Genomic DNA, 12,387 nt, shown 5'->3' with positions numbered 1-12,387 from the left:
TCTTTCCCTCTTTTTACCCCCCCCCCCCCCCCCCCCCCCTCGTCGCTTCTTCCAAAGTTTTGCTTCGATTGACCAATCTCATTATTCTCTCCAACTCACATTTACAAAGCAATGTCCAGGCAATGCAAGGAAGAAAAACAGGCACAAAAATTGATAACAGATGCACACGATGCGAGAACAATAAGAGATGGAAAATGGTCTAACAGTGATACGCACACACATCCAGGAACACGTGTAGAAAGAAGGATGGAGAAGTATATACAAGAGCAGAAGCAGCACAATGACGCGAGCGCGTGAATGAATGAAGGGACGGACGGACGAAGAAGATAATAAGAAAGCAAGAAAGGTAGGTAGTGAAGAAGAAGAAGCCAAAAGAATGAAAGGGGGGGATGGGGAAAGAATATGGATAATCAAACACTAAAGATAAACATTACATCAAAGAGACAAAGGTAGATAGATAAACATGAGAGGAGAGGAAGAAACAGATGAGAGAAAAGCTTTCTTCATCCCTTTCGGTCAATCCTCCCCACCCCCCCTGCTTTGATTTTCTCTCTTTCCCTCTCTTTTTTTTCTTCTTCACCTTGGCTCCTCTCCTCACGCCCCCAACCAACACTTCAGTATCCCAACCTTTTTTCTCTCCAAGTTAAACCAATCCACAAAAAGCTATAACGACCCAACTATACAACCGCCAGACTGTCCGTCCTTCCATCAATCCATCCGATCAATGCATACACCAGGAACATGATGACGATAATGATGGGGATCGGAACGCAAACGCGCGATACAAGAAACTTTTTACAAAGTCACAGACGACTGACTGTTGCCCCAGCTCGACCGGGAAAGAAGAACCAAAAACAGGAGAAGAGAAAAGAAGTAAAAGAAGCAGAAGTTGATTAAAAAATAGACATTGCAGCCTTTTCTTCCGCAATTCTTGACTTCATGCGTAGTTGTCTTGTCTTATGTTTTGGTATCATGCAAAGTCATCAGCGCCATCATTCATACCGGCGGCCGCCAACCGATCCACCTGCTGTACGAGTTCCTTGGTATCCCTGGCGAGCTCGAACGCGATGGGCGGCAGCGTCTGCGCCCACATGCGCCACTCGCGGCTCGTGGGGCTGCTACCCTGGGCGTCGAGGTCGATGCCGTGCTGGCCGGCCTCGTTGAGCCGGTCGCTGCATTTGCTTAGCCTGCGCACGACGTCGACAACAGTGCTGCTCGCGCTGCTGCCCAGGCACGAGTCCGTCTCGGCGACTACCTTGCCGACTACGTCAGTAATGATGGCGATCTCGCCGCTCAGTTGGTTGATATTGGCGTCGCTGCGAATCAGCTGGACCAGGTTCTGGATCGTCTCTACCATGACCGAGGTCTTGTCCTGGAGATAGAACTTGAGGTCCTCGACCCGGCGAGGGTCCGGAGCGGTGGGTTTGTTGTTGGCGTACGACTCGCGCGGCGAATTGGCGCTACTGTAGGCAGACGAGTCGACACTAATCCTGCTGCCTCCTCCTCGTCCTAGCCCTTGGAAAGCCGGGGGTTGCGCTAGCACCTCATGGGCAGAGGCGACACTCGAGGTCTGGCTTTGGCCGTTGCGCGGAGAAAAGAAGCTGGCTGAGCCGACGGGAGTTACTGTCCCATCATCCTCCTCCTCTAATTCACCCGCAGGCGTGGTGCGGATTTTGGCGGCTCGGAGCAGCTCGATGACTGCTGCAACCAAGTGAGATGCAGCTGCATCAAGCAGAGATACAGGGGAGATGCCCGCGGAGCTGGCAAAGTTCTTGGATGCGGTGATCAGGTTGTTGGCAGTCGATGATACCCGAGCCTTTAGCTTGGCCTTCTCTTGGAGAATGCTGTCGTTTTGTGGATTCTCGTCGATATCCTTAGCGATACGACGGACACTGACTACGACTGCTTTCATAGAGTCAATTACGCGCTCGGGGTTATCGTTGCGAGCGCGCTGCAGGAGCTCGTCTATCGCAATCTGGAACTTGGTAACGTGAAGGTCCTTCACAAGCCCAGAGTCTTCGACAAAACCCTTTTCCCGTACGTATTTGCCGGCGTTCTGCTCGAGTGGTACACCCTCTGACGAATCACGCATGCTGCGTAACTGTGTCTGGGTGCGTGCATATCGACTCCTCCATTCCTTGACTTCCTTCTCCAAACTCTCGATCGTCCTCTCCAACTCCGTTTGTCTCTCCCAAGCAGCCCCGCTTTGTTGAGACAGCGTCCTCATCTCCCGCAAAAACTCCTGGGCCTCGCGACGGACCTCGTCCGTTATTTGCTGCTGTTCTTGTAAAGATTGTCGCAGTTCCTCGTTCTCTCGCGCCAGATCGCCGTCTCCTTTCGGGCCAGAGCCGCCTGATTGTCGACCATCCTCGAGTCCTTCCCGAAGCTTTCTCGTCTCATCCTCATGCTCCTCCCTGATGCGGTCGAGTTCCCTTTGCAACGAGTCGTTCAGTTCCTGGGCCTCTGCTAGTTTCGTCTCCAAGCTTTGCCTGGTCTCGTCCCAATCTTTCTTGTTGCCATCCCCGGACTGCATGTTATTCAGCTCCTCGTCCTTCTTCCTCATCTCCATCTCCATGTTGTCGACCTTTTCCTGCAGCTCTCTGACCTGATTTTCGTAGTCCTGAATAAGCTTCCTGTCGGCCTACGTTGAGTTAGCACATGATAGTATCCCCGAAGGCAAGAAAAGAAAAAAAAAAAAAAAAAGACAGAAAGGAGGGGGGGGGGAACGACTGACCTCGAACGCCTGGCCCATGGACCTCCTGCCGTTGCCATACATATCGCCACCCTGACCTGGGCTCATAAGGTTGCCCTCGTCGTCCTCCTCGACCATGGTACTCTTGTTTGGAACGATTGTGTTGCTCTGGAATTGTTTTGGCATGGGACGCCCATAGTCGCCATTCGGCGGCAGGCCAGGAGATGGGGGAACGCCGTATCCACCATTCATCATAGGGGGCATCGGAGGACCGCTCCGTGCACTTCGTACTGAGCTCGCCTCCGAAGGGCGTCTGTGACTTTGACCTCTGGGAGGGAAGCCGCCCATTCCGTTGTTTGGTGTTCCCGAGCGGCTTGGCGGGCCACGCATCGCAATCGGGCTGGCATTGAGAGGCATCTCCAGATTGGCGAAGTTAGGATACCGCCTCTCCAACTCGCAGAAGACATCGGTGGCGAGATCGCGAAACCTAGGAGGACCTAGGGACGACAGTTTCTGACGAGCTTGGTTCCGTTTGGGATGGAAATTATCCTGAGGCAAAAGAAAATCGGGCGGGGCAGTCTCGGGGGGAGCATTGGGTCCTCTTCGGGCCACCTGTTCGCGGCGCTTCAATTCATCATAAACATCGGTACTGAGCTCAAGAAACTGCACCTCAGTAAGGCGTTGCAGCTTGTCGCGGGCCTTGTTCGGCGGCGGTTTCGGATTGCCGTCGCGTGAGGTGGCTGACAGATAGCGCTTGAGCGAGATGTAGTGGTCGGACAGAACCAACTCCTGATTTTCCCCTTGTTGACTCTGGCTCTTTACACTCCTCGCATACATGCCGGTGCTGGATCGGCCAACGGACGGTGGAGGAGAGGGTGCCCCATTCGGGCTCTGAGGCATCGGGGAGAAGCCGCCGTTCATAGCGCCGGCAGGGTTCGCGGAGTCGGGAGGAGTATTGTATTGTCCGAGATTGTTGTCGTTCGGCGGGTAGTTCCAGTCGCTTGGGGCGCCTTGAGAGATTGGTGACAATGGTGCATTGCGAACATTCATGGTATTCGTTCACCGCCCGCTTCCAATCGACCAGTCGGACGCAATAGGAAAGATGGGCGTGGTGCGCAAACGACAATGGAGGCTTGATGCAATTATCTTGTTGTCAACCCGTGTGTGTCCCTAGAAAAGGCGAAGGTAGCCGGTTCGTGGATGATTCGCCGTGTCTCGGCAGCAAGTAGAGGTACAGGCTCCCAAAGAACGCGGACTGTCGCAGAGCTGGTATTGAGACAAATCGAGCATATGCTGTGCGCCCTCGACAGCAGAAGGGTCTCGCGGGTGTTCCTCGTGGCAGGACTTTGTGTTACTGTGGGAGCATGAAACGCATATCGGTCAACCTTTGAATTCCCCTTTTGGAGGCGCGAAAGGGAAGGGGGACAAAGGGAGCGGGATCATGAACAGGGGGGGTGGTACACTACACTTATGCGATGCCCTGCGCGATGTCGCCAAACAGTGGCTGTTCCAGTTGCCGATCGAAAGCCAGGAGTTGGAATGATGGGAGAGGTTTCGCCTCAGAAAGGATGGACTGGACGACGGCTTGACTCGTAGCGGTGTTTTCAGATGCCCCTTCTTTGGATGATGGATCGTGGCGATCTTTTGGGTGGTAATAGAGGTAGCCCTCAAGGTTAACGTTCGGCTTGGCGGGGGGTGTACCGAGAGTGTGGACAGCGAGTGGACGGCGTCTTTGCTTGTTAGTGCCACTCAAATCAGAGCAGCTCTAAGACAGGCGAAGGGACGTAGCGCCGGGTAGGGTACGTAGATGGCGTCCAGATCCAGACGGTAGATGGCGGAATTGGTGCAGTCGCAGGACGGGAGAAAACGAGAGACCAGGACGGGATTGTTGTTCGCTCGCTCATTCCCTTTTCGCTTTTCGCTGGCCAGTTCCTCACGATGCCGGGTAGCGAGGCGACCACGATTCTTGGGAGAACGACTCCTCTACTGTGTTCCGGGGCGCGCAATGGATTGGAAATGAGGAACCCACGAAGAGCCCACCACGACTTATCCAGGATCGAATCCAGCAGAGCCCCTGATCATTCAAGGCCCCAATATGTACAGTGGACGATGTTCTCCGAGGAACAGTAGGAGGCACAGTGAATGGTTTGAGTGAGAGCGCCCGGGGGCTCTGACCACACTGGAAATGGTGTGGCCGTTCAGCCAATCAGAACCAATGCCTGGTATACTTTGACCCATCACTGCCGGCGTCAGGGGTGAGTTCCCTTCCTATTAGTCGCGCGCTACGGCAGGTACGGATTCCCACAGACAATGGAAGCCGGCGCAATTACCTTAGCTTCCACAAACGTGCTTGGGCTGCCAGTGCATGCCTCTACGTAATTACAACTAGTGTGGGCTGGGAGAGCGCGGAGAGTCATTTCCAGAACCAAGGTCAACCACCAACGATAGGTAGTGAGTGATATCTTGCACATCTCGGGACGTCATGTTGTTACGGGGACGATAGGAGTTGGCTCATTGCGTGGTGTCTGACGGCAGTGAACACGATGGACGGTCAGCACTCCACCATTTTCCACATTGCCACGGACTTGTCGTTAGACTTCTTTATGTACAACACTGAGGTTTGAGATTATATATGTGGTCGCACAAAGAAGCAAAGCGCCAGGCACTGTTGGATAAGAAGCACTGCCCTACCAAAACCATAACAACCGCATAATTAGAGGGGATTCCGAAAGGACCGGGACCGGGACCGGGACAAAGGAACCGAGCCACCATGGTCTAAATGGAAAGGGAACTGGACCCAGATCCATTCCTCGCCGGCCTCGAACCCCCTCATTTTCGCGTCTCGATGTCGGGCTTCCTGGGCCCTAGCCCCGGCCGTCGACGTACAGTGGGAAGTGGGAACAAAAGCCTGATATCAATCTCGGCCTGGCACTTTGTAGGCGACCAAGCAGCTGTTGTTCCCTTTTCCCCATGGGAGCAATTTAAACAGTCTTGTGAGACACCCCGACAATCCCCTCTCGAGCCCCTTTCTCACAAGGTATCCCGGCCTCAGAATGCGTCTTCATCTCTGACGGGATCGCCAACTTCAAGCCCCCTTCGCATCTCTACTATGGCAGGTCTCTCATGTTAGTTAACGGTGATCAACTTTACGCCGTTGCAGTGGTTTATCATTCCACTAAACCGTCTCGTTGTGAGACAGCCCATGACCGGCCATCGTCTGCCGAAATAAAATGCAATTCTTACTTGAGACCGACGATATAGATACTGAGATTTATCCACATGGGTACCTATGTAGGCATACGGGCATCACATCAAATGCCACCTCGGCCTCGGGCACTCCCGCCCAACACCCCAACATGATAGTGACAACATGCATTAGCAGTAACCTTAATGGTCTTTCGACTTCCAAGTGTGTGACCAATGGCCACAGCCCTATCTCATTTTTGACCTTCGCGTTTGGTTGCATTGTCACAAGTAGGCCTGCTCACTGCGGGGGCACGGCCGGTTGTGCATGTTTCGATATTTTCTAGATGCTGGCAACCGTTGAGTAGCCCAGATCCCAATAGGCAAGAAAGATCTCCAAAAATTCTTCTATATTTTCTTCGCATCCAAGATTGCTTATAATGAACCGTGCGGCTCGTCATCTTTAAACGCTTTTTGGGAAACCATGCAGGGTACTCGTCAGGTGGGCCGATGAACTCCCATCTCCGAGCATATATGCATGCGATATTATTATGTTTGTGATAGAAGTAAGCATATGCGTAGCAAACAAGATGCTCGATTGGCGGTCTGGCTGGTGGAAGAGAAAATGGCCTGCCAAATCATGGAGGTCGACATATTCTGAGAAAACCAAGAGGGGTGCGACCTCACAAAATAGCAAGTTGAAGCCAATCATGGCAGCAGCAGAGTTCATAAATCCCGGATAACAACGGTTTGTTGATAGAGATTACGAGTCCGAATCAGCATTATGTTGTGACGGCCAAAACGTCTTGTTCGTCTGTGTTGTTTGGTCATCAATCATGAACCCAAAAAGATGTATACCCCCACCCTGTCCGTAACCGCGATTACGCCCGCCAGGCAATAAAAAGAACATCCAACGCCTTACGATGCACGAGCTCAAACAATACGCCAATTCAATGCTTAGAACCAAGCCAAAGTCCATGTCGCAGGAAGATTCGGCCATCTCTCCTGCCACTCGGCCAGGACGTCCGGTACGCGCTCATCGAATCCCGATCTGGCGCCTACGCTTCCCGAGTCAAAGGCAGACGCGCCAACCTTCTCCCGCTCCTCGGCAGCAATCTTGTTGAGTGAGTCTGCCAAATCGACAATGGCTCGCCCTCCAACGGATGCCTCTTCATGGTTATCCTTGATATCGATGTTGATGACGTGAACAGGCCTGTTAAGTGGCGAGCCACGGTTGAGAAGATCTTCAATCACAGCATCCCAACAGCGTTCCTCACAGGTGATGACAACATCAGCTACGCCGCCCTCCATGCCATCAGCTCCCTTGTCATCCTTGTGCTTGGTTCTAGGCATTCCAATCTGCCAGTCCTGCCATCGCTCAGGGCCCCACTTGACTTGGCGGTTTCTCCCAAGCATGTTTAGCAGTCCATTTGCGCGATATAAGCGAGGGTCTTTGGCTTCCAACTCCCGATATATACTATCGTATGATGTTTCGTTGAACTTGTAGACATTGGGTTGTGTGATGGACGGCCCGGGGAGACGGACAAGAGAGCCTGTACCAAACGAAATCACGGGATAATTTGCAAGAGAGAGTCGCAAGTGACCTTCCATGGAGCTGGTGAGGGTTAGATGGGGTCATCCAGTTGCGTGACGATGCGATGCGTATTATTGCTCACCGATTCTGGTTACTGGCGCAGACGGTGCAAAACTTTAGCTTGAAGCCGCCAGAGTCTTCACGCCCACCGTTTTGACCATTCTGCTCATTCTGGTCCGGCTTCGAGGAATTCGCAGCACCAGTTGTGGTATCTACAGCAGACATAGCCGGCAGTTGCAGGTGACTTGTTACTGTGGCAGATGTGGCATGCTTGACTGGAAAGACCTAGAAAGCGCAGGATGCCAATGTTAGTTGTCAATGCGATACAGACGACATGGCAAGTGCAAAAGTGTAGGTTGTCCTCGGTACATATCAGATAAAAAAGCGTATGTAAAAGTTTGTCATCAAACGCCAGACATAGCAGGCTACAGACAGCTCCAATAAAAAGATCATCATAAAGGAAAGAGACTGTTGACGAAGGAAAAGCGGAAAAAGAGCGCAGGAATTACCTTTCAAGCTTCAGCTGAGCGCAAAGCGCAGACAGATGATGATTAAGTTATTCGAGGTAGCCTGCTACCACACGTGTATAACTTGTTAAATGTTGTTGATGTTCAAACCTGTTCACCAGTTGTTGCTGGCGCGGAGATTTTGGACGGTGAAAAGTGGGATGTGGAATTTGGAACAAATCTGTTTGGCTACCGACTGCGAGGGACAAGTGGTGGTCATACGCACATAGTGCCCCATCTGACCGCTTTCCAAAATTAGAACGCTTCAGTGTTTCAGAGTGAAATGGTGGGTGGCTCGTGCGTCTTGCAGCCCGTTGCCCTTCTTTCCGTTCTCGTCAACTCCCCCCACCTCTCGAGTCTGCAGCGGTCCGCGGATATGCACTGCAGAATCACAGTGAGACGATCCGTCCCCAGGTAGTTTTTTTTTTTTTTCCCAGGACCCAAACCTCACGGGCCTCGAGCCTCGGTCACCATGCGTATCGATGCACTGTATTTTCAGAGCTCCAGCTGCCCGCTTCTCATCGAATATCGTGCACGAGAACATTGGAACCTCTTAAAGGTCCCACATAGGGAATGCGCAACTCATAGCTAGTGCCTTGGGAAATTCCATGGGTACCACGTTGCTGTTCGGGACGCATTTACGGAGCCAATCACTCACATCGAAGGCATCGAGAACATCCAATGGTGGACACAAACATGCAGTGATAAACATCCCTGTTGGGACGGGAAGTTGAGAGTTTCGTGCGAAGTTTTTCTTCGTTGGAACATGTTAACCAACAATAGAGGCACACGTAGAAAGTAGATTTTTAGATGGCAGTTTTACCCGCGTGGTACAGTTCTATCGCATGCCTTTTGAATCTTCAATATCCTGTTTCAATATGTGTTAGTGCGTAAGTTGGGCGTAAAATCAAATTCAAGTGTTATTTGACCTCCGATGGTTGACACACAGGAAAAACTGTCCTGCAAGTTGCCCGCCTTTGTCAACGAGAGCTGCCCTCTGAAGTGGACTTTTGGGCCCCCCCGTACCTAACCCCGATTCGTTACCCAAAAAAATTGCCAGCCCATCGTCTACACTAGGTACAGGATAAGCAAAGAGGTTATGTTGGTCGAAGGCGACCGAGTCCCGTTCTCAGAGGTTCGACTGACTGATTGCAGGTGACCAGCGGTTGCTATTTGCCAATGAGAGGAGCAGGCCTAAACCTGGAGTAATCCTGCGGCAGCGCGCTTAACTTTGTCGAAGTCGTACTAGAGGTATCCCGTCGTAAGTGTAGTAACTTGATGCGGCGCACCCCCCCAAATCTACCTACTCCTGCCTGAGATTCTGCTTCTTTTTCTTCTCCTCTTTTCTTCGAATCCCCCTCCGTTCCCACCATACCCTGTCTATATTGACACCTCGCAATCGCTCATCTCATAGCCGACCACACAAGGGCTCTCCATGTATAGCTATACAAGCTCTTTAAGCTGACAATTGCCCACCTTGCTACCCCAGTGTGCCCCTTCGCACACCTCCGCCATCTTTTCTACACTGCGTCCCTCACGCGGGATCCCTTAACGAATCCGGCCCAAAACCGAAACACTCAGAATCCAGAGTCCTTGCATCTCCGAGACTTCAGACGACGGACAAGCGAACCGTTGAATAAGCCGTTGGTAGTTGTGGCCGCTTTGCAAGCATCAGACATTTGCAAATCGATGTCCGTGGTCCACACAGCTACATGCCTCATCTACACAATCGGGCGCTATAAGTTTACCGTCTCCCTAGAGGTAGCCCTACGAATCTACGATAGACGGACGGACCTCAAAAACCATACTTATTCCCCGCCTCGACAGCACAAGGCAAAGCATTTCCGTCCGTCCACCACAGGCCGGCCAGCCCTTCCCTTCGCTGCCTAGAGGTACTTTAGTCTTCTAACCAGACTTGAACCCTGGCCAAAAAAACACCCTGGTTCCCACGGCAGCGACGGTCCGGCGCCCTGGAAAGGATCCACAACAACAATTGATTGTCCGGGCGGCGCATTCCAGGCACGCCAGGCACTGCTAGGCTATAGGCTTTGCTAACCCCCTATCTTTTTTCCTTTGCCTCGACCATGACGGCGATCATATCGCCAGCCTCGTCTCCAGCGACCTCTCCGCCCGCCATCAACACCTCGGCGTCGACCTCAGCCGCTCATCCCCCACTTCCTCCGCTCATGACCTCGCCGCCCGCTCGCAGGAGCGCGCTACCGCGGCCAATGTCGCACGCGTCCAAGAACCGCCTGTCGCAGTACTCGACTGTGAGCTCGATTCCCTCACGCTCCCGGCCGCCCTCTCAACTGTTCCCCATCTATCCATCCAGTCTGCCGTACACGCTGGTGCGAGACTTCGCCTACCCCGTGGGTCATCCTATGCACTATGGACCCCCACCGGAACCTTCTCGGCCACCCTCAGGCATGACTACCCCAGCCAGCGAGCAACGGCGCCTATCTGACCCTCCGACATCTTGGGATCGCCATAGCTGGGATAACTCATGGAGCAGCGACGGCTGGGGAAGGGCGAACGATCTCCCCGCGATGCAGTTCGCCGATGGTCCTCCGTGGAGCGAGGATGAAGATCTTCAAAGTCCTGTGGTCAGTTCGCGACATAAGAAGCACAAGTCAGCTGGCGGCAGTGGCGGCAGTGGCTATGGTGCGGGAAGGAGCGGTGGTGGTGGTTCGGTCATGAACCCGAGCAACTACGACCGGGAGAGGGGTTACTACGTTGGCACCAGTGGGGATGGCAGCGAGCGCTACTACGTGAACCAGGGAGGCGAGGCCAACGGGCCAGGCGGCGAGTACGTAACGTATCCGGCCGATCAGGCACGCCACAGCGCATACCAAGTTGCCGACCAACAGCCACGCCAGTACGAAGACGATTACCCATCCGACTTGGACGACTCCAGCCCTGGTGGCTATCACGAGACGGACGAATCGCGTTACTCGCGTGATTACCAGTTTACAATTACCTCTCCCGATGAGGAGATGCACGGTAAGGCCGTGGCGCTGTACGACTTCCAGCGGGAAGACGAGAACGAGTTGCCTTTGGTTGAGGGTCAAATCATCTGGGTGTCGTATCGACACGGACAGGGCTGGCTGGTTGCGGAAGACCCCAAAACGCAAGAGAGCGGACTTGTGCCGGAGGAATATGTGCGGCTGCTACGCGATATCGAAGGAGGTATGAACAGCCTCACCGGCCAGCTTAGCGAAAGCCCTGTTAGCCCGGTGGAAGCTGGAACACCGACTCAGGCGGAACACACTGCTGCTACCTCTGGCGTATCCTTTGGCCACACTCCTACACAAAGCCTAAGCTCCAACAGTGGTGGCGGGTCTGGTGTGAATGGCAACAACAATAGCAACAGCAGCAACAACAACAACAATAATAACAACAACAACAACGACAACAACAACAACAACACCCACTCGACACCAACTTCAAGCTCCAATACCAATGGGTACGGGCACAGCCACTCTGGGTCCGATTACAAGTACCATCAGCCGGTCGTATCAACCTTCTCAACGTCAAGCAAGGACCTCGATCCCTATCCGCAGCACCTTTTGGGAACACAGGCTGGCCAAGCTCCACCGCAGGTCGTCCACTATCATGGACAACGGGGTGGCAGTCAAGCGAACACGCCCACGAACTTATTTCATGATGCCGGTTTGATGCGCCGCGGCAGTCAGGACACTGTCGGCAGAAACGAGAGGAGGGGTAGTGAGCAAGGGACGTTGCAGACTTTGCTTGGCGCGAGGCTGGAAAAGACACCGAAAGAAGGTGCAATAGAAAACCAGAGTATCAGCGAAGAGGCTGAGCCGGAGGTCGCGATGGATACCAAGCCCCAAAAGACAGGGGAAGCGGGAGCGGAAGCGGACAGGTGATGAAGGTGGAATATGAAAGGGGTGGTGGAGATGATGATTGCTGTATGCGACACGACGCAATGTCCTGCTGAAGACTGACGCAGAAAGCGGGCTCAGTCATTTAAAGCGAAGGGAGTATAAGGTTGGAGAGGGAACGGTGATAATGATCAAATAATCCCCATGTAATGGACGATAGGAAGAGGCTACTGACTTCAGCATACCTTATCAGGAAGCGATGTAGACCGGAACATTGCGACTTAATGGCGTCCACTTTCTTGCATACTCATCCATCGTTCCTGTTCTCGCTCTCTTTGCTCTTTCGTTGGAAGTTTGCGTTCTTCTTCTTCCTGTTATTTTCCGTCACCATCTGAATTGGGTAGCAGAGCAATCGAGATAATCAAGGGCCGAGGAGGAGCTAGAATGGGAGAGGCAGGAGTACGAGGAGCTAGAGTAAGCCTGGATATCACTTATTGTCTTAGCAGTTGTTCTGTGTACAGATTGCAGAGCCTGACAGCATGGCCTGGTCGAACAAAAGAATTAATACGG

At 52.9% G+C, this 12,387-nt stretch overlaps 3 protein-coding genes across 3 annotated transcripts; 1 reads left to right on the top strand and 2 right to left on the bottom strand.

The window, feature by feature from the left end:
- Positions 1–808: 808 nt before the first annotated feature.
- B0T23DRAFT_63230 (uncharacterized protein) lies at positions 809–4,237 on the bottom strand. The gene is made up of 3 exons (XM_062841564.1): positions 4,154–4,237; positions 2,735–4,046; positions 809–2,641 (listed from the first exon to the last, which is right to left on the bottom strand). The coding sequence occupies exons 2-3, from the start codon at positions 3,740–3,742 to the stop codon at positions 971–973; spliced, it is 2,679 nt and encodes an 892-aa protein (XP_062694990.1). The 5' UTR covers positions 3,743–4,046; positions 4,154–4,237; the 3' UTR covers positions 809–970.
- Positions 4,238–6,342: 2,105 nt separating this feature from the next.
- On the bottom strand, positions 6,343–8,145 carry B0T23DRAFT_372525 (RNA polymerase II subunit A). Its single transcript, XM_062836737.1, has 3 exons — positions 7,979–8,145; positions 7,552–7,754; positions 6,343–7,490 (listed from the first exon to the last, which is right to left on the bottom strand). The coding sequence occupies exons 2-3, from the start codon at positions 7,692–7,694 to the stop codon at positions 6,833–6,835; spliced, it is 801 nt and encodes a 266-aa protein (XP_062694989.1). The 5' UTR covers positions 7,695–7,754; positions 7,979–8,145; the 3' UTR covers positions 6,343–6,832.
- A 1,817-nt stretch (positions 8,146–9,962) lies between these two features.
- B0T23DRAFT_63174 (uncharacterized protein) lies at positions 9,963–11,944 on the top strand. The gene has a single exon (XM_062841563.1). The coding sequence runs from the start codon at positions 10,060–10,062 to the stop codon at positions 11,860–11,862; it is 1,803 nt and encodes a 600-aa protein (XP_062694988.1). The 5' UTR covers positions 9,963–10,059; the 3' UTR covers positions 11,863–11,944.
- The last annotated feature ends 443 nt before the right edge of the window (positions 11,945–12,387 follow it).

Source organism: Neurospora hispaniola (genome assembly GCF_033458365.1).
Source record: "Neurospora hispaniola strain FGSC 10403 chromosome Unknown B0T23scaffold_2, whole genome shotgun sequence".
Lineage (NCBI taxonomy): Eukaryota > Fungi > Ascomycota > Sordariomycetes > Sordariales > Sordariaceae > Neurospora > Neurospora hispaniola.
This window is presented reverse-complemented; position numbering and strand designations above follow the sequence as displayed.